General features: G+C 37.6%; 1 protein-coding gene across 6 annotated transcripts in view; it reads right to left on the bottom strand.

The window, feature by feature from the left end:
* Positions 1-22,092, bottom strand: part of PEX1 (peroxisomal biogenesis factor 1) — a 65,017-nt gene that overhangs the window by 35,241 nt on the left and 7,684 nt on the right. For 3 of the 6 annotated variants that reach the window (XM_036246925.1, XM_036246928.1, XM_036246930.1), the window contains exons 2-12: positions 21,167-21,307; positions 18,278-18,361; positions 17,435-17,549; positions 16,573-17,336; positions 15,144-15,263; positions 12,126-12,249; positions 11,789-11,892; positions 10,107-10,189; positions 8,829-8,961; positions 3,616-3,712; positions 1,207-1,377 (exon numbers count right to left, since the gene is read on the bottom strand). In XM_036246925.1, coding sequence (XP_036102818.1) covers positions 1,207-1,377; positions 3,616-3,712; positions 8,829-8,961; positions 10,107-10,189; positions 11,789-11,892; positions 12,126-12,249; positions 15,144-15,263; positions 16,573-17,336; positions 17,435-17,549; positions 18,278-18,361; positions 21,167-21,307 — 1,936 coding nt within the window. The remainder of the gene's footprint in view (positions 1-1,206; positions 1,378-3,615; positions 3,713-8,828; positions 8,962-10,106; positions 10,190-11,788; positions 11,893-12,125; positions 12,250-15,143; positions 15,264-16,572; positions 17,337-17,434; positions 17,550-18,277; positions 18,362-21,166; positions 21,308-22,092) is intronic. The other 3 variants (XM_036246929.1, XM_036246927.1, XM_036246931.1) reach the window with 3 other exon arrangements.

The following is a 22,092-nucleotide window of genomic DNA, read 5'->3' as shown; positions in this document are numbered from 1 at the left end:
TGACCTAGAAATTTGCAGCATTCTCTTCAACACTACACTAACAAGTCTTCTAAATGCTATAGGATTCAAAACGTGAGATTAACACTTGTTTATAATAACCCAAGCCACGCCCTGGCCGGTTTGGCTCAGCGGTTAGAATGTTGGCCTGCAGAACAATGAATCAAGGGTTTGATTCTATTTGAAGGGCATGAAATCTTGGTTGCAGTTTGTCCCAGGCCCTGGTTGGGTCATGCGGGAGGCAACCAGTCGATGTGGCTCTATTACATTGATGTTTGTCTCTCTCTCTCTCCTCCCATTCTCCCTCCCACTCTATCTGATGATACACAGAAAAGTATCTTCGGGTGAGGGAGGGAGGGAGGGAGGGAGGAAATAAATAAATAAATAAATAAATAAATAAATAAATAAATAACTCAAGCCATTATGGTTGCATTTTGTATCTATTTTAGCTCTCGAGAACCTTGAGGCAGCTGAATGCTGCCAAATCCTCCGGTGCCCCTACCCCCAGTCTTCTCCTTGAATTCTAAGTTCCAGTTGTGGGTTATACGATGATTCTTGTACCTCTGCCTATGGACCATACTTCCTTTGGTTCTTCATTAGCATGAAGCTCACACCACCCCCAATTTGGGGTATGTGTTCCTATGGTACCCTGTAATGCTCCCAGCAGAGCATATCTGACCATCTTCTAGTTGTGTCACCCTGTCAAATTACCTATTCTTTGAATTTCTATTTACCCACCTGTAGAACAGGAGACTATATGCACATAGAGTACAAAGCAATCTCTAGCCCAGAAGGGGTACTCAACACATGGCAGCTATCATTATTTTCAGTATTCTGAACTAAAACTGTCTGTTACTTTTCTCTCCTCTCCTAGACTTTGAAAATGCAGAAAGTGCACAAGTGATAGACAAATGTTTGCCAAATGAACAAAGCAAGAATAAATCTGTACAATTAGGCAATTTCTAATTAGTACAGGAGGAGAATGAAAAGGCTCCAAAGCTTGGTCATGAAGTGGCATAATTTTTACACTGTTCTTATTCTACCAATTGTGCTAACACAGAACAAATGTAGAATGCTATCAGAAGCTCAATACATATAACAAAGCATATATTCTATTCTCTAAAGAGAGCAGATTTACCATTAAGGCTAAAAATGCTGCCTGATAAAAGAAAAGGGCCTGAAGCCAGTGAGTGGACGCATTACTATTACCATGTGCCAGCCGCTGGCTCTGCACCACCTCAGGACCGTGCTCGTGTTCCGGGGCAGCAGGCAGGCCAACAATGAGATCTAGGTCATCCAGCAGAACCACAGAAGGCTGTCTCCATGCTGCCTCTGAGAAAGCCGCCTCTAGGGTTCTTTGTACATTTTCAAGCCTTTTTCCTTAAGACAGAAGATAGCAAGTGGTTTAATGTTATTTCAGGGCTGGGAAAGTTCAGGCTGCCCTTCTGAAAGCATTAGAAAATCACAATATTAACTTAACTATGAAAATTCGATCCCTCTTTTGTTAATATACTAATCGTTAAAATTTGTTAATCACTGACATGGTTTAATTCATACAGCATCAAAGGACTAAGTACTGAATTTTATAAAACTGAAAAAAGGAATAGGGTACTATAATTTCTGATGTATGTATTCATCTATACCTAGCCTTATTCCATATGGAATTTCAGTAAATAAAGGCAGGTTGTGGGAAAATGTAAATGAGAACAGAGGATCAAGATTCAGATAAAATCGAACACAAATGATCCCAAAGTTGCTGTATTTGAATCATAAATTTGGCTTTAAAGTTTCTGGTAAATTACAAAATTTTAATATTCAAATAATAGAAAACATACCAATTCATAAGCCAAATTAAAGAGTTCCTGTTATGCCCAGCCAGTGTGGCTCAGTGGATTGAGCACTGTCCCATGGACTGACAGGTCCTGGTTCAATTCCGGGTTAGGGCACATGCCTGGGTTGCAGGCTCAATCCCCAGTGGGGGATGTGCAGGAGGCAGCTGATCAATGTTTCTCCCCCACAGCGATGTTTCTATCTCTCTCTCCCTTTCTCTCTCTAAAATATCAATAAAAATGAATTAAAAAAGAGTCCCTGCTATTTAGCTCTAAAACAAAAATTTCACATGAGTCTTCAATAAGACTGGGAGATAGGTAATCTCTCCAAAACTACTTTTTTTTCACTTTTGATTTAAAAAAAAATTTATCTTAATTGTTGAGAGTATTACAGATGCCCCTCCCCTTTTCCCCCTTCCTTGCCCCCCTGCACCCAGCTCTGGAGCTACTCCAGGCCTTCACCACACTATTGTCTGTGTCCATGGGCTATGCACATAAGTTCTTTGGTTAATCTCTTCCTGCCCCTCTCCCCACTTCCCTCTGAGGTTCGTCAGTCTGTTCCTGTTCCTGCTTCCATGTCTCTGGATCTATTTTGTTCATCAGTTTATTTTATTCATTTGATTCCACATATAAGTGAGATCATGTGATACTTGTCTTTCTCTGCCTGGCTCTCCAAAACCAGCTTTATAGCATATGCAGTGATGGGTTTTAAAGGCCATTTCTTAAGTTTCTTATCGTTTTTTTTTTTAATCCTCACATGAGGACATTTTTCCATTTTTGTTCAGGTAGAGTAGGGGGGAGACAGAGGGAGAGAGGGAGAAACATTGATGTGAGAGGGACACATCGACTGGTTGCCTCCCCCATGACCCCAACCAAGGCCAGGGATAAACCGCAACCGAGGTACATGCCCTTGACTGGAATTGAAGCCTCAACTTGCAGGTTGAGTTTCTAACCGCTGAGCCAAACTGGCCAGGGCAAGTTTCTTATCATATACTAGTTTGAAAATAAAACAAAACAAAAACCCTGAAAATGAAATGATGAGTTGGAACTATATGGTAGTAGCAGCGGAGGAGAAATGACGACTACTAAAAGTCAAATCTTTCCAATCATTTAAAAAAATTGAATAGATAATAATGTAAATGTTAAAGACTCTTAAAAGTATATAAGTGCACTTGGTAAATTGTAATTTTCCTTTTTGCTATCCATATCCACTCACTTTCCCTCCCGAGGTGACCACTCTGCCAGTTTCCTGTAGCAATCCAGGGATAATCTGTACCCTTTAGAGTATATTCTAAATAATAACTTTATGAGTGGCATTTCCAGGAATACAGTCTACAAAGAGTTTTGGCTAGAAAAAAACTGGCCTCCATTCATATGGAAAGTTTCAAAATTTTTATTAAAAACATTAGTGCCCTGGCCAGTTTTGCTCAGTGGTTAGAGCGTTGGCCTGTGGACCAAAGAGTCTCGGGTTCAATTCCAGTCAAGGGCATGTACCTCGGTTGTGGTTCAATTCCTAGCCCTGGTTGGGGTCATGTGGGAGGCAACCAGTCGATGTGTCCCTTTCACATCAATGTTTTTCTCCCTCCCTCCTACTCTTTCTGAAGATAAATGGAAAAATATCCTCAGGTGAGGATTTAAAAACAAACAAAAAACATTAGAAAGCCAGCCAAAGATTTCAATTTCTAAGGAATTTAAAATTAGATATTTGTATTTATTAGACTAACTGCATTAAATAACACTCTGTCTTTCTACCAAAAAGAGGATATATGTAGTGTTCCCACATTCATACCTCGTAAAGCTTTACAGTCAACTATCTCCACGTGGGCATCCAATGTGTCAAATGCTTCTTTACAGATTGCCTTGGCTAAGGCTGATTTTCCACTCCCCTATGAAATAATTAATTCATAAGTTGCAATATATTCAATTACAGAAATAGTCACTGTGGCAACCACAAAGATCAAGCCTCATTAATCACATATACAGGACATAATGTTATATGACAATTATAGTTCAATAAAACTGGGGGGGGACCCCACATCCCTGGAACTCTAGAATCACATTATGGTGAATGACATTTAACATAAAGTGAACAAGAAGCAGCAGAAATCTGGATTCAGGAAGTTGTAAGAGAGCACTGCAGGATAAGTGGGAAAAAACTATTTCCTAAGTACTCAAGAAAACACATATTCTACAAAGAAACCAGAAGGTTCCAGCTTCCTAGCCTTAATAGCAGGATTCAAGTATTCTATAAGCATATTCAAGGTTAACAAGTGACCACACAATCCCAGGAATATAAACACCATTAAAAGGGGCATTTCCCTACTCTAACTCTAACCTTGATTTGTATTTACTAAAAATAATCAATTACTTTGAAAAAAGTTAGGAAAAAAAGTATGCACCAGTTTAGCTGCTATGTGATATGCAGGGGTTACTAAAATAGGGCTTTTCTTTTAAGCTTATAGTGCCTAATATGGCAAATAAACATCTAATTTGGTTGTAACAATTTGTTAGTTAAAACAATCACTAATATTTAAATCTTTCACCTTTAAAAACAGGTAATGCTTCATTATTTGTTACTAGAAGAAAATATGAACATTAAATAATTATTCTAGATAAATAGCTTGTTCCTATTTTATTTTAATATTACCCACTTCTTTATTATCTTAAATTAACTTTAATTCAGTTTCTTGGTGACTTACAGTATAACTGAGACAGGCCAGTAAGCCAGGACAAGTGGAATAGGGAAACAGACAGACAGCTGAACAAACTGACAAAGCAACTTACAGAGGATACAGAAGGTCACCTCTCTAGAAATAACATCTAGGTCTCAGTTGTATTTCAGCTCTAGACCCAGAAATGCAGCAAAACCAGGTAGACAACACCAGGACCAGTAGCAATGACAACGACCCCCTGAAGGAGCACACCTAGAAAACTGATGAATCTTCTGTTGAAACCCTCCCCTAAGACTTCCCCTGAGAGAGAGAAATAAAAGCCTCAAGACAAAGAACCCAGTGCATGTTCTCCTTCCCAGGAGCATGCCTGCACTCCCCCTTTCTTCTCCCCAGAGGCTTGCATCTCCTAGACTCTAAGGGACCCCACAAGGCTTGCAACCAGGGCAGCAATGGGCAGTGGCAATTCATCCCAGGCAAGCCCCCTCAACCTGTCCCCAAGGCCCCCTTTTCTCTGACTTCTTGGGAGCCAAAGCAGACCAGACTAGGCTCATTTCCCTAGGCTTTTTTTGTTTCATTGTCCCCAGCTTTAATAAACATCCTCTAAAATTCACCTGGACTCATGTTGTGAAACTTTTCCTGCGTGAAGTAAAAAACCCACACACTACCGGCTGGCCCTAGGCAGACCTGCTTAGGACCAGGTCCCCTTTCCAGTAATATAACTTGACCACCAATCAGTGTACAATGGAGCCCAAAGAGACTATTAAGGTGGGTAGAACCGTTAACTTTTACTTTAAGTAACTACAGATGATATAGGGGTTTGATCCAATGTGCACTTTTTTCCCAAGTAAAAGCTTAATTATTTTTCCCGATTATAAAATAATTTGTAAAAAATACCTAATTATGCCCTGGCCGGTTTGGCTCAGCGGTTAGAGCGTCGGCCTGCAGTCCGGAGAGACCCAGGTTCGGTTCCCGCTAAGGGCACGTACCTCGGTTGCAGTTTGTCCCCGGCCCTGGTTGGCTGTGCGGGTGGCAGCCACTCGTTGTGTCCCTTTCACATCGATGTTTCTCTCTCTCTCTCTCTTCCTCTCTCTCCCTCCCACTCTACCTGAACAAAAAATGGAAAAATGTCCTCGGGTGAGGATGATAAAAAAATAAAAAAATAAAAAAATAAAAAATAAATAAAAAGATCTGAAACAAAGATGGAAAATGTTAAAAAAAAAAAAAACCTAATTATAAATACTCAGAATAGAGAAAAAGTAAATAATCTCCTATAATCATCCCACCACACAGAAGTAACCTTTGTAATTGTTTTGATGGATCATCCTTATAGGCACTCCACATACACTGATGCAAATGTATAAAGATGGGAATCACAGTATTCATTTGGGTCTACAATACATCACTGTCCTCTTTATCAGCAAATACAGAGCTGCATCTGCTCCCCAGTACAATGCCACGTGGGGATGTAGGGGACCAGTGTTCAAAAAGTCCCTTCCCAAGTGCATATTTATGCTGCTTCCAATTTTTAAGTATTTTAAGTAAAGCTAAAATAAATATACACATACATAAAAGTTTACTTATTTTTCAGATTATACCTTTAGAATAAATATCTAAAAGTAGAATTACTATATCAAAATCTTATTGCTATAGTGCCCCATAGAAAGGCTAAACATTGGTAGATTTTTATAGTTCTTTAAATATATATTGGTTTCCTCCCCCAATCTACTATTATTTCTTAATATTGTTATTTTGTCTGGCTTTAAAAAAAAAAAAACACAATTTTTTTTTCCTTTATTGATTTTAGAGAGAGAGGAAGGGAGAGGGAGAAAGAGATAGAAACATCAATAAGGGAGAACATTGATGGGCCACCTCCTGCATGCCCCCAACTGGGGATTTGGCCTACAACCTGGCCATATGCGCTGACCGCAAATTGAACTGGCAACCTCTTGGTGCATGGGTCGACGCTCAACCACTGAGCCACACCAGCCAGCTTGTCTAGCTTTAATAGCCCTGCATCAGTTCTAATATTTTGTTTTTCATTACTGTGGATTGAAAAACAGCCAAGCTTTTTGTGCCAAGTTTTAAATTCGACAGGCACTCAACAAATACTACCATCATTACAGTTTACAGAACTGCATTTTTATCTAAAGTCAATGGGTTCCAAAAAAAGAAATCAGGGGTGTTGTCGTATAGGCCCCACTGGTCATAATCATTTTGCATAGTCAGAGGGCTTTTTCTCTTCACTCAAAGAAATTCACATTTGTATAGCACTTTCAGGTTACAGAGTCCTTTCATGTATGTTATTTCCTTAAATGAGGTAATACTAAGAAGGCAAATAAGAAACTGAAAAAAATGCCTGAGGTCACAGCCAGTAAGTACCATGCTATCCCTATGTGAGACTTTGGAAGTTTGGTTTCTGAGTCAGGAGGATATTCCTTCTTCAAAATAAATATTCTACCATGATGATGCACTTTGAAATTTTATCTAGGTAATCTAGAAGCCATGCGGAGTAGTTGCGGTATTTTACCAGTCTTGCATACCTGGAATAAATCCCACTTGATTGTGGCACATAATTTCTTTCACACATTGGTTGATTTGATTTGCTAATATTTTGAGAATTTTTGTATCTATATTCATGATACACTGGTCTATAGTTTTCTTTCCCTGTATAATGTCTTTGTCTGGTTTTGGTATTAGGGTAATGCCAGCCTCATAGAATGAATTAAGTATTAGCTCTGCTTATATCCTCTGAAAGAGATTGTAGAGAATTTGTATAATTTTTCTTTTTTTATCCTTACCCAAGGACATTTTTCCCCCCACTTTTTGTTCAGATAGAGTGGGAGCGAGAGAGAGAGAGAAACATCAACGTAAAAGGGACACACCGAGTGGCTGCCACCCGCACGACCAACCAGGGCCGGGGACAAACTGCAACTGAGGTCATGCCCTTAGCAGGAACCAAACCCAGGTCTCTCTGGACCGCAGGCCGACGCTCTAACCACTGAGCAAAACCAGCCAGGGCTGTATAATTTTTCTTTTGCTTTCTTTCTTTCTTTTTTTTTGAAAGAAATCCTGGTTTTTTTTAATTTAAAGGATTTTTTTAAACATATATATTGTTTTGTTTTGTTTTGAATCCTCACCCGAGGATATTTTTCCAACTATCTTCAGGTAAAGTGGGAGGAAGGGAGGGAGGGAGGGAGAGATAAGCATCGATGTGAGACACACATTGATTGGTTGCCTCCCCCACTACCATGACTGGGGGCCGAAACTGCAACTGAGGTACACGCCCTTAACCAAAATCGAACCTGCAACTCTTTGGTCCTCTGGCTGATGTTCTTACCACTGAGCCAAACTGGCCAGGGCAACATATATGTTTTCACTGATTTTTTTGAGAGAGAGAGGGAGAGGGAAACAGAAAAACATCAATGCTGCCTCCTGCATGCTCCCTACTGGGGATCGAGACCGAAACCTGGGCATGTGCCCTGACCTGGAATTAAACTGGTGACCTCTTGGTGCAACAGACAACGCCAACAAACTGAGCCACTCCAACCAGGGCTTGGTATAGTTTAAGTATTTGGTAAAATTAACCAGTGAACCCATCTGGGCCTGGTGCTCTGTTCTGGAAGATAGTTATTGACTCAATTTCTTTGATATACACCTTTTTATACTGTCTATTTCTTCCTGTGTGAGTTTTGACAGCTTGTGTCTTTTTTTTTTTTTTATCCTCACCCGAGGATATTTTTCCATTTTTTGTACAGATAAAGTGGGAGGGAGAGAGAGAGAGAAACATCGACGTGAAGGGACACATCGAGTAGCTGCCACCCACACGACCAACCAGGGCCGGGGACAAACTGCAACCGAAGTACATGCCCTTAGCGGAAACCGAACCCGGGTCTCTCCGGACCGCAGGCCGACGCTCTAACCGCTGAGCCAAACTGACCAGGGCAGGCAGCTTGTGTCTTTTAAGGAATTAGTCTATTCACCTATGTCATCAAATTTGTGGGCACAGAGTTGTTCATTACTATTACTACTTTATTATCCTTTTTGAATAATCTTCACCCAAGGAATATATATATTCCTGGAGCTTTTACCATGTAAAGAAGAACGAACACCAATTTTATATAATCTCTTCCAGAAAACAGAAGAGTAGGAAACACCTCTCAACTCTTTATTACCCTGACAACAAAACCAGACAAAGAGTACAAAAACAGAAAACTATAGGCTAGGTCTACCACTCATGAACTTATATGCAAAAACCCTCAACAAAATATTAGCAAAGAGAACTCAGCAATGTATATAACAGATGATCAAGACTCAGAGAGCAACCTCATACCTTTCCTCCTGTGAGTAAAAGGGCTCCATTCCGAAGTCCTGCCACAAGGGACATCAGCTGCCGAGACAAAGGGCGTCCCAGGAGGCTATGAGTGATGTGCTCCATGGAGGATATGCCTAAGGAATTCACTCCTCTGCAAAATATGTAAATTGTTGCATGATATAACACAGAAGCAGAATTAAAATCTAGTTATAAAAAAGTATGAACCTTTCCTTCGCTGGCTAGTTAATGATTTTTAAAAGAGTAAAATCTTAGAAACTCTTCCTTACTTGAAAGTAAATTAAATTAATGCCAAATCTGAGTCACAGCTTTAAAACAAGTCTGTTCCTTTCAAATATGTGTAATAACTAAGTTTTGTCCGAATAGGATTCTTTCAGGAATCTGTCTTAACAGATCCAAACACCCTCTTGAAAATGATTTTCAGTTTGGTAATCAACATAATCATAAATGGATGCTCTGAAATGTTAGGATACCTGAAGACTTACTTCCTCTTAGCAATTGTCTTTGAAATCCAGCTTTCGATCAATCTGTCAATTATACAAACATGAACTTCAACCTACTTCCTGGCTCTGACTGCCAATTTACTTCTGATAATATCACAAATTCCTAAAATTAGAGTCTAAACTAAAGAGATTTTATTTACACATGAATATTATGCTATATTTAAACACTGCTACTTTGTGGTTTAATTCTTTAAATAAAGCATTTACAGACTATACTATTACAGGAAATCAAATCACTACTATTACTTCTACTAAAACCTTTTGTGAAGAATTCTAAAAGGTAATGTTTACATGAGATTTCATATTGTATATAAGAGATTTTAAAAAATAAAAACTTCTTTCCGATTTGTTTGTCTAAAAGTTGAGGAAAACACAAATAATCCCAATTAATAAGATACTGAAGGAATAACTTAATTTGAAATATTTTTAAACATTCAACTACCATTTTTAGATTTAACTTTTAAAATAAATGTATTAGGTCTAAGAATTATTGTTTTATTCAAGCACATATGATTCAGGTCATATCTAGTTGCTTTCTTTTCACAAATCAAATCTCAAAGTAAAATTTCTAGTAAGCTTCAGACTTTGTTATCTAAGAAGACAAGGCAAATTACTAAGCTGGGTGTGAAAACAAACAATCCTTGAAAAAATATCTACTAATGCATTAGTGAGATTATTCAATGACATTAACATCTACTTTAATATTTACACATAAAAACCCTGCCAGAGATAATGTTGAACATGTCTCTATGCTAGTTTGGCCATAACTTCTTACCCCAAGCAGTTCAGCTTTAAAAAAGGAAGAATAAAGTCAATTTCCTCACTGCTTTCTTCTTTTAGCATAGGGTCTAGAAGGACCTATAGTAGCAAGGAAAAATCAGTTTTACATTTCAAAGTTATATCTTTTGCCTGTTTTTCTTGGGTCCCAGAAAACTGAATTGCTGATTGTTACACCAGAGAGAAAAGATATAGTGTGCATGCAAGATCATTATTTAAAATAGCCTTGACAATAATAATTTACTCATCCACGGAACACAAGTATTTATAGTCAAAAAGCAGTAAAGAACATCATCTCTTTAATGCATTTTAGTAAATCTATCTTCATTTGCAATTTTGATTTGTGTCACACATTCTTTTCACAATTCTTACATTTGTACCCTCTCTGAATGGTATTCCTTCGATTAAATTTTAAATGGAGAGAAACAGCTAGTTCCAAACCACTGAAATTCTAAATGACTCAAGTATCTTCAATTTTATAATGACAAGAGTAAATACCCTAACTAAAACCTAATAGTCTAGTCCCTGGCTCAGCAGTTAGAACATGCCCAAAGGATCTTGGGCTCGATTATGGTCAAGGGCATGTACCTGGGATGCAGGTTCAATCCCCAGCCCCATGCAGGAGGAAACCAATCGATGTCTGTCTGTCTGTCTCTCTCTCTCCTCCTTCCTCTTTTCCACTCTGTCTAAAAATCAACAGAAAAATATCCTCGGGTGAGGATTAACAAACAATGAAACAAAACAAACAAAAAACATAATAGTCTAGCCGTGGCTGGAGTGGTTCTGTTGGTTGGAGCATCGTCCAGTGCACGGAAAGGTCTAGGTTCAATTCCTGGTCAGGGCACATACCCAGGTTGCAGATACCATCCATTCAGAAGGCAATTGATCAATGTTTCTCTCTCTCTCCTTTCCTCTCTAAAAAATCAATAAAAACATATTTAAAAATAATAGTACAGTAGTCTAAAATAACCACTTTAAAAATACTTCTGGAAGAAAAGTGGTATAATATTTGTAAGGAGTTGAGAATTTAAGAATTGACAAAATAATATGGGCAGTGCAGCAGAACTGCAAGTAAAAATCTGAATTTTAAAACTCAAACTGCTAAAAAGCTAAGTTTTCCTTTGTTTCAATATAAGAAAAATTTTGAATCATGATCTATTCCATTTAATACAATCAACTCTATTACTGAAACTTAACTGTGCTGAGGCACTGATTTTATTTATTTATTTATTTATTCATTCATTCATTCATTTATTCATTCATTCATTCAGATAGAGTGGGAGGGAGAGGAAGAGAGAGAGAGAAACATCAACGTGAAAGGGACACATCGAGTGGCCACCACCCGCATGACCAACCAGGGCCAGGACAAACTGTAACCAAGGTACACGCCCCTAGCGGGAACCCAATCCGGGTCTCTCTGGACTGCAGGCCAACGCTCTAACCGCTGAGCCAAACCGGCCAGGGCAGCACTGATTTTAAATTTAGGACAAATCAACAATTTGTTTAGACAATTAAAGAGATTATAGAATAAAATATTTTAAATCAAGTTATTCCTTACTCTTATCATTTGAATTTCTAATATACTTTAGGATGCAAGGTCTTGACCAGCCAATTCATACTTTCTTATCAATCGCATGTAACAAATATTATTTCATTGAACATTCAATAGTATATAATTACTTGTATTGTGATCTTCTGCAGCAGATTGGTACTCAACAGAAAAATATTTTTTTCTTTTTCTTTTTCCCAAGAATGAATTATATTCAGAGAAAACTCCTTCAACCCTATTGAAAAGAAAGTAATAAATGTACAGTACTGAAACTGAGATGAAATAATTTAAGATTTTAAATATCAAATTTTAAATCTAAATAAAGGCATTCTTGATATGTAAAATCTGTTTAATTATCACTATTATGTTTCCTCTTTCACACGTGTCACAAGTTGGAAAAAAACAATGAAAAATTTTGTGACTTCTTCAATAGAAAAACTATCAAATTAACAGATAAAATTTACACACCATCTTTAATTTCCAGCTTAATATATTCTTCCTCTAATACTATCAAAGGAAGTGTGGTTGTAGTAGACTGTTGCAGCCATGAATAGAACACAGTTTTTACGTTTTCTTCACTTATGTCTTTAGGCTGCCAAAAAAAGAAAGAAAGAAAGAAAGAACAGTAATACATTATCCTAATAACTGACCTTAACATCCTTATTTTAACATCTTATCTTGCTAATAAAATGTAAACCTTACCAAACAAAACCAGAAGCTGTTCACAATCTATAGGCACAGATTTAGAATTTGATATTACAGTCAGTACAATGTAACCCGAAGAAACATTTACAAAGTGGTAAAGTTCTGAACTTTTTCTCTTCGCCCAGCAATACACATGCCATAATTTATGGATAACCATCCTAACCCCATTCTCCCTTGCCTCTCTCTGTTATGGATGTGGGAAAGCAAACTAGCTTGGATTCCTAGCTTGGAGGGTGGGGTAGAGTGGTGTGTGTGCAAGTATGTGCAGCTGGACTCTGGCCAATGAACTGGTGTGCAATCAGCAATCCTTGGGAAGAGCTTCTCTTCCTAATTAAATGGTAGAGAAACCTAGCAAGGAAAAGGCTTTTTGCTTTGTGTCTCTCCTTCTGCTGACTGGAATGCAGACGTGAAGCCTATTAGTACAGCAAATATCTTGCTTTTAAGAGAAGGAAAATCACAGGCTAAGGATGGCAAATGAGAAACACCAAAGTAGCCTATATCCTTGATAAATGGTTCAACCACTTAGAGCTCCTCCAAACTTCTCTGTACATGACAACAGCAAACCCTTCATATGTACAAGTTACTTTCTTTTCTTTTTTTCTGTAGTACTGAAATACTCAACCAGTAGAGTGTTATAAACTGTTTAAAAGGTATGAAGAAATTATAAGAAAAACATAGCTAATTTTAAGGTTTTTTTTTATCCTCTTCCGAGGACACTTTTCCATTTTTGTTCAGATAGAGTAGGAAGCGGGGGGGGGGGGGGACACATCGACGTGAAAAGGACACATCAAGTGGCTGCCTCCCGCACAACCCCAACTGGGGCCGGGGACAAACTGCAACTGAGGTACGTGCCCTTAGCGGGAACCAAACCCGAGTCTCTCTGGACTGCGGACTGACACTCTAACCGCTGATCCAAATGGGCCAGGGCCAATTTTAAGACTTTTAAATTAAAATGATTAAGTTTTAAAAACCCATTAGAAATTAAAAAGAGGAAAAACAAAAACTCATATAGGAAAGATGGTTAATAAAATAAAACCTCTATTCTCCCATTTCTCAACTGGTATATTATCTCTCTTCATTCAAAGTCAAGCATTTATCTGCTGATTAAGCACAGTTCAGAACCTGACCACTACCAAAAGAAGTCTAAACTAAGAAAAGGTGTCATTTTCCCATTCTTAAGTATCACAGAAGAAGTTTCTTCTTTGGATATTATTGGGCAATGGGAGTAAGACCTAAACAAAGTTATTAAATAAAAATTAGAATTATTTTAAATCAAGACTTTTAGAATCAGAAAGTAACTCACAGTTCCTCTAGAATCAAACATCTTTATGTCCCAGGTGATATAATCATAGCCCAGAAAAACCTGCTAAGGTCATAAAGCTTTCACTAAAATATGCAACTTAGGATAGGAAAGGAGTTCTGTAGTAATAGCCCACCACTGAGACAAAAAAAAAAAAAAAAAAATCTCATGACCAGTGGCTAATGTTTTTCATAGGTAAGAGACCTAACTTTTGAAAAACACCATCAATTACCAAAAAGTTAAAACAAAAGTACAAATCACTGGGTACTGTTGAGCCAATGTGTTAAATGCTCACTTATATACTGTTATGGAAATGGCATTTATTCTATCTGTTTCCCTCTTCTCCAGTCATATAATATAAGCTATCTTATCTAGGGTTTCATCAACTAGAAAGATCTGTTAAATTGGTTCTTCCAGGACACAATGACCATCGTGATCCTGAGGAGCCAAAAGTACCATCTGAATTATCAGAGAAGAAATTTTTAAAACATATAATACAGTAATTTTCTTGCATTATAATTCTCTGAGAACTGGTAACCCAAACTATCACAGATAACAATATTCTATTAAAAAGATTTAACAATGAAGTTTAACACCTCATTTCCTAACCACACTAGTTTCTAAAGAATTAACAGAGTAGAAAAGTAAAAGAGTCTAGCACTATTTTAGGTTGAAATATTAATACCAAAACAACATAAAAGAACATTTTAAAATTATATAAATGTGGCAAAAATATCAACTTTTTAAAGCCAAAACTGACCATATATTTGTATTGGCATAATATAAAGAAGTGTATTGTTTATTAAAGACCTCCTGGTTTCTCAGAAAGTTACACACACAATTACCACATGATCTATCAATTCAGTGCCCAGATATATACCAAAAGAATTGAGAGGATTCAAATAGATACTTGTACACCAACATTCAGAGCAGCATTGATCACAATATCCAAAAAGGTGAAAACAACCCAAGTGTCCATCAACAGAACAATGGATAAACCAAATGAGGTATGTATAAAGGATAGAATATTATTTGGTCATAAAAAAGGATGAAGTTTTTACAACATGGATAAACCTTGAAAACATGTAAGTAAAATAAGCCAGACACAAAGGACAAATATTGTATGATTCCCTTTATATGACATAGCTAAAAAAAGCAAATTCACAGAGACTACAGATTAGAGGTTACCAGATTGGAGGATGTGAAGGCTATTTAATGAGCACAGAGTTTCTGTTTGGGTGATGAAAAAGTTTTGGAAATAGATAGCGGTGATGGTTGCACAACATTATGAATGGAATTAATGCTAGTGAATTGTACACCTACAAATGGTTAAAATAGCATTTTTATGTTACACATACTTTACTACAATAAAGGGGGAAAAAAGGACCTCTTTGCCCTTCTAAGTACTGCATTATGACTTAGCTAAAGCAACTAGAAATTATATAACATGTAAAACAACTGTGACATAAATTTGAACTTACTAAGTTTTCTCTGGGTTGTAATTTTAGAGATCTTGGAATTTTAGGGGTAATTTCCACCGGAGTTATTCTGACTACTGCATGCATTTCTATATTTAGTCTCTTTCTCAGATCATCTGGAATCTGAAATTTAAAAATAAATTTAAAAAATATAATTATGTTCAATGCTTGATTAAAAAATATTCCATAGCATAGATATTCATATTAATATCTATGAATTCAGGTGAAATTATATAAGTTATCAGGATTCATAGTATAAACAGAAGGATGTTCAGGTATTGTTATATCACAAATATGTCACTTTCCCCCCTACATTTCTTTCTTTCAACATCCTCTTCAGATGTGACAAATGTCAATCTATTGAGTCAAGCCTGTTTGAGTAGCTGATAGTAACTATTGCCACTCCTCACTGGCCACGCCTCCCAATAGTTAAAGTGCAGTGCTATCTTACTGCTATCTTAGGTGGCTTTACCATCATCACTTCTTCACCCTGTCCTCACCACACAATTTCAAGGAAATAACAGGATATTCACACCTAATGGCAGAACCATTAACAAAGGAGGCAAGTCATAAGAAGTTCAGCCTCAGAATGCAGTAGAATCTCCTGAACTGAGTTTAGAGCTAACAGAAAATGAGCTTTAGAAAATGATGTAGGCCAAAGAGATAAAAACTTTGTAAGTTGCCTGCATAAAGGTCATAGGTTAAACTGTGAGAGCAAAAGAAATCTACACAGGAACCCCTCACCCCATCCCTTCCTATTTTCCTTCACTATCTTAACAGTTTCTTCCCTTATCACCGTGAAGTTTCACTGCACAATGGTTCAAAATTAAGTTCAAATAAATGAGGCCGGCAATTCATTTCACATAAGTGTAGCATTCATATTTGAGGCCAGGAGAGGAAGACAGGGTGGAACGCTAGTTGCTCTATTTCCTTTTCTGTTTACACACGTTAAAGAGCTGATACCAGCAAGGTAAGCAGCTTCTGGGTACATTCCAATCCAGGCAGCCGTGGGCCTCTCCCTACACTGGGCATTTCCCTCAATACTAACAAATTCTTCCTCTGCTTTCAAGAACTTGGAAACAAACCTGCAGGTATTATAGATGTAAGGCTTTGTAGGGCACCCCAAGCTAAGCATGGACTCCAGAGTCGCCCTGCGTGGGTTTGACTCCTAGTTTTACTTACCAGCTATTTATTCCCTGGCAAGTAATTCTGATCTCTCTGGGCCTGTACCTAAGATTTACTGTCCAAGTTTCTTAGGCAAAAAAGATACAAACAAGGACTTTACCCTACAATCAGAAATGTGTTCCTGCAGGGATTTTTAGATACTATTTATTATACTGGTTTTCAATGTATATATATATTGTTCTAATTCATAATTTGGAAAAGTTCAAACAACATAAAATTATTTCCTAAGTATAAAATTTATACTAACCCAGACTTTCCCAAGATGGAGAGCCTCTACATTTTTGGTGTATTTTATGGCATTCTTCAATTCCTCAAGTCCATTCCAGACTACCTTTAGCACACAGGCCTTAGCTTCTTCACTATGGTCTGGGCTAATTTGTTTTTGATCTAATGGTTCTGATATCTTCTTCTCTTTTTCGAATGACAGGATATTTTGCTTTGTGTTACTTTGTTGTTGTTTTGGAGAAAGTAGCTGAACCAGCTTTCCATAAGTCACAGTAAAGCTGGGCTCCACATCAAAATACTCTTGGTCCCATGGAAATACATGAATAGCATAGTGTTTGTGAAACATAGAAGTTGCTGGTGCATTGCATATACTGGGAGGCTGAGATTTGCACACTCTGAAAATATTGTCTAGAGGAACAACTTTTGATTGCATATTTTTGAATGCATTGATTTCAGTTACACCCCAGGATGTCTCTTGTTTCTTCTCAGACCCAAAAGAAAAAATACTTCCTATCACAGACCATAAGCTTGGTATTGATGGTGAGTCAATAGTATCCTCTGAATTCGTTTCATTTGACCCAGTGACTCTTACAGTATTTGATTGAAGTTGCTTGGTTTGAAGTTCTTTCGTCAATCCTTTTTGGTCTCTTCCATAATTATGAAATGTTTTACGTGTATTATCTGCTTTTGAAAATATATTTTCTTTGGCTTGGCGGGTCTTTGGCTGAATAAGGAGCCTGGTGTCAGTCTCCAACCTTCCATAAGTAGCAGTTGGTATGAATGCAACTGTGTAGAAAATAAAGCTCGTTAGTGCACATTTGCCTCTGCTTTTAACTCAATGCAGTGTTGTACACTATGATGGCAAATATTACAATGGCACCTACCAATTTGGATAAATATGTAAGTTTGCTGATCAACCCAAACAGGAAAAGTGGCTTTTGGAAAAACAATTCGAATCTGATCTAGAAGATGCTGTTCGAGGGAAGCAGCATGCAGTTCCTAGAACCAACAACAAAAAGATCAATTCACTTACATCTTGTCCATTCCATGTCTATTAGGAAAATCTCAAGTCATTCTTTTTTTTTTTTTTTATCCTCACCCGAGGACATTTTCCCATTTTTTTGTTCAGGTAGAGTGGGAGGGAGAGAGAGGAACAGAGAGAGAGAGAGAAACATTGATGTGAAAGGAACACATCGAGTGGCTGCCACCCGCACGACCGACCAGGGCCGGGGACAAACTGCAACCGAGGTACACACCCTTAGCGGGAACCGAACCCGGGTCTCTCAGGACGGCAGGTCGACGCTCTAACCGCTGAGCCAAACCGGCTGGGGTTCAAGTCATTCTTTTTTTTTTTTTTTATCCTCACCCGAGGACATTTTTTTCCATTTTTTGTACAGATAGAGTGGGAGGGAGAGAGAGGAAGAGACAGAGAGAGAAACATCAATGTGAAAGGGACACATCGAGTGGCTGCCACCGCATGACCAACCAGGGCCGGGGACAAACTGCAACCGAAGTACGTGCCCTTAGCGGGAACCGAACCTGGGTCTCTCCGGACCGCAGGCCGATGCTCTAACTGCTGAGCCAAACCGGCCAGGGCTCAAGTCATTCTTATAACTCAAACCAACTCAGAATATATGACAAAGCTCAGAGAATAGAAATCGGAAGACACTAATATTCTGAAGTAGTTTAATCTTAAACCAGAATAGTTCTCATTTTATTTTCTTTACCAGTATCTCCCAATCATCTGCTGAGAGGGGCTCCACCTCAACTTGTTGACAAGATACCACATGGGAACACGGCTTGAGAAACACCTGGAAAACATTTAAAATATAAAACTATTTTTTTAAATTCCTTTTTGTATCCCTGGAAAATAAATTATCTCTTTAGGTATGTAATTAAGTATGAGTGTGTGTGTGTGTGTGTGTGTGTAGTTCTTCACTTGACAAATATCAATATTTCTTCTTAGCTAGGTCTTGATATACTCAGCATTTTAGGAAAAATTATTTCATTATAAACTATAACAAAAAGGAAAATACGTCGTAGCACAACACATTAAAATAAAATAAAATAAAAAGAACCACTTAAAAAATTAATGTAAGTTATAAAAAAATGCAAGAAGAAAACAAGAATGTCATCAAGTCATGGCTTGATCCAGTATATAAATATCATTTCTAAAAGTTTTGCAACTGTTAGTTTTATAGCTAACTATAAGCCACACTGCTTTTATTCTAGAAAACTAAAAAACACACTGAAATTCAGATCACGGCCAATCATTTAGATTTAGAGGTATAATCATTCACAGCTAAAAGTAAAGTAAAATAGTCTGGCTGGTGTGGCTCAGTGGATTGAGCATCGTCTCATGGACTGAGAAGTCCTGGTTTGATTCCCTGTCAGGGCAAATGTCGGGGTGGTGGGCTCGAACCCCAGCAGGGGCGTGCAAGGGGCGTGCAGGAGGCGGCCAATCAATGTTTCCCTCTCATCGATGTTTCTATCTCTCTCTCTAAAAAAATCAATAAAATCATCTTTAAAAAAAAAAAAAGTAAAGTAAAACAAATATCCCTCTCATTCTAGTCTAAAGATATACATGAAATGCTGGTGTGTCACAAGAAGCTGGACTCTATACCACCTTACTTTTCTTTCCTCTTCTGTAAGCATTTCTGGAAATTGGAAGACTAAAATCCAAGCCACCAATTAGTAAATACTCCAGGTAACCAGCCCTTTCTTGTCTGCTTTTGTGGATTGGAGCAGAATTTCCCCAAGTGCTTCACCAGACTCTCACTGAATTTCCCTTCAGTTACCTCCCTTTTGCCCTATTTGAGAGGGGTGTTGCTGAGAAAGCTCAAAGCGGCTCCTGCCCACTAAGAATACAGAGTCCTGGGCAATCCAGTCCATTTCCTATTCCTATCCATGATTTTTTGAGAGAGAGTGCATCACAGTGGTATTGCTACAAAACAAGAGATCTACAAAAAATCAGGTAAAAGTTCACTTTGAAGCAAATGGGAGTTAAAAATAAGCAGGACTGTTCAGAGTGCTGATGAGAGACATCAAGATCAGGATTAGGAAGCTGATGTTCCCCACAGGGGAGTGGCACATACTCAAAGAGAGCAGGACTGTAACTTGATTTGAAATCCTAGGTAAAATAGTCCATTTCTCTAGGTTTGTAGAGCAAGGAACCCAAGTTAGTGACTTCTAAGGTTATTCTGATGCTAAAGTTTTAAGATTCTAGCAAAAATTTTAGGTAAGCAAAGGAGTAGTGCTAGGCCTATGGATTTCTCATCAGTAGTCTTTTCTCATTATCAAAAACATGCATGTGTTCGATACAAGTTAAAAGATATCATACTCTTGCCCTGGCTGGTATGGCTATGTGGTTAGAGGGCGGGTTTAATTCCTCGTCAAAAGGGCATGTACTTGGGTTGCAGGTTCAACCCCCAGCCCTGGTCAGGTTTGAGCGGGAGGCAACTGATCAGTGGGTCCATCTCACATAGATGTTTCTCTCTCTCTCTCTTCCCCCCTCCCCCCCTCTTCCATTCTCTCTAAGAATCAATGATGGAAAAAATATCCTCGAGTAAGGATTAACAACAACAAAAGATGACACTCTCATGTACTGTTAGCCCCATCTATCAGATTTTTTTTTCTTTATTGATTTTAGAGAGAGAAAAAGGAAGAGGGAGAGATAGAAACATCGATGAGAGAGAACATCAATTGGCCGCCTCCTGCATGCCCCCAACTGAGGACTGAGCCCATAACCTGGGCACATGCCCTGACCGGGAATCAAATAGGCGACCTCTTGGTACATGGGTCAACACTCAACCACTGAGCCACACCGGCCAGGCTATCAGATTTTTAAATGTGCAGGCCTCTAGACTTGGCAATTCAATTTTTACTATTTCATTCCATATATACAGAGATGTTCAATGCATACTGAACATTTGTAATACATGAACATATTGTAATACATGAAATGTTATCTCTGATATGAGATCCCAACATACAGTACACATTCATTCTGAGGTTTGGGGTTAGAGAAATGGCAAAAGGTTCTTTTCCTTTCAAGTGTAAAGTATTTGTAATAAATAATGCATTACTTCTGTAGTTTAAAATATTTTAAAAAGAACTAATGCATATAATAAAATTATAAAATAGACATGAGTTCTTAAGCTTTGGAGTTTATAATCTAAGCACATTAAATTCATAGGCAAGACAAAAATGGAAAAATAATAACTTTTTTTGTAGGATAGATTTTTAAAAATTAAGTATAACCCTGGAAGGTTAGAAAATTTGTCAGAAACAAAGAGAATGAAGTTCAATAATGGAAAATAAAATGAAATAATTCATAAAGCAAAAATAACTGCACAAAAACAAAATTAGGGAACCTGGTAGAATACAAAATCGACTAGAGGGCATGGTAGACTACAAGATAGTGACTTAACAGAGTATACTGTAGACAACTTAACAACGGCATATACAGTCAACTTGAATATCCTGGACTAATTATAGTAGCAAACGGGTTAGGTGTCATCTCTCCTCCTTAAAAAAATCTGAACTTTAAATTTTACTTCCATTGCTGTATTATGTGATATTAAAAGAAAGTCACTGTCATAACTTTTTGTGCTTACCTGTTCCCCATTTGAGAGTCCAAGTTTCTGACCAAGTTGTCTGTTAATTTCAGCCACATTTTCTTGATCACTAAAATGTCTGCCTTCCACCCAGCTCAAGAATGCAGGCTGATGACCCCACACTACTTCTATAGCTTGATTCTGTGTATTCAAGAAATAAAAAATAGAGGAGAAAGGTTCTGAAAGTTTTTACATGCTCTTCTGTATTCACATAAATGATAAAATATAACTGCAATCCACAAACATAAAAAGAGTTCTACAGAGAGTTGATTTCTCCCTGTTATCCACCTCTGTGACAGCATTTAAAAAAAAAAGCGATTATCATTTCCAGCATCCAACACTAGTGATACTATGGGTGAAACCAATACACTTATATTTTATGATGGCCTAAACTAGTTCAACCACTCCAGAATTCAAAATGCCAATAGGTAGCCACTGAACGTATATAGCCTTTATACACACACACACACACATATACATGTGTGTATCTGTATATATATGTATTTTTTTTCCTGAATTAATGATTCGAAGAAGAAAACCCCACAGTAGAATATAGCTCTGCGGCATTTTCTGTAACAATAAAAACTGAAGACTGGCTTAAGTGTCTATCAATAGGAAAATTATTAAATAAGCTATCAATTTACTATTTTAGTAAAGTTTAAATAGAAATATATCAGTCATTAAAAATATAACAGTATTTATTTATTAGAATAATAAATACACATGGTAAAAGTACAAAAAGCATGAAATGCGAGGGCAGATTCCTGTTCCCAGAGGTAATTACTGTTAATAGCTTCTTATGTACACTTCCAGAAATTTCATATTATGCAGCTTCTTAAATAAAACTTTTAAAGTTCCAGAACTATGGAAACATACATAAGTTAAAAAGTAGCACAATACGTTTCTCGTTATGAGCATTTATATAA

This window comes from Molossus molossus, unplaced genomic scaffold (assembly GCF_014108415.1).
Source record: "Molossus molossus isolate mMolMol1 unplaced genomic scaffold, mMolMol1.p scaffold_m16_p_7, whole genome shotgun sequence".
Lineage (NCBI taxonomy): Eukaryota > Metazoa > Chordata > Mammalia > Chiroptera > Molossidae > Molossus > Molossus molossus.
The sequence above is the reverse complement of the archived record's forward strand: the minus strand, read 5'-3'. Positions and strand labels throughout refer to the sequence as shown.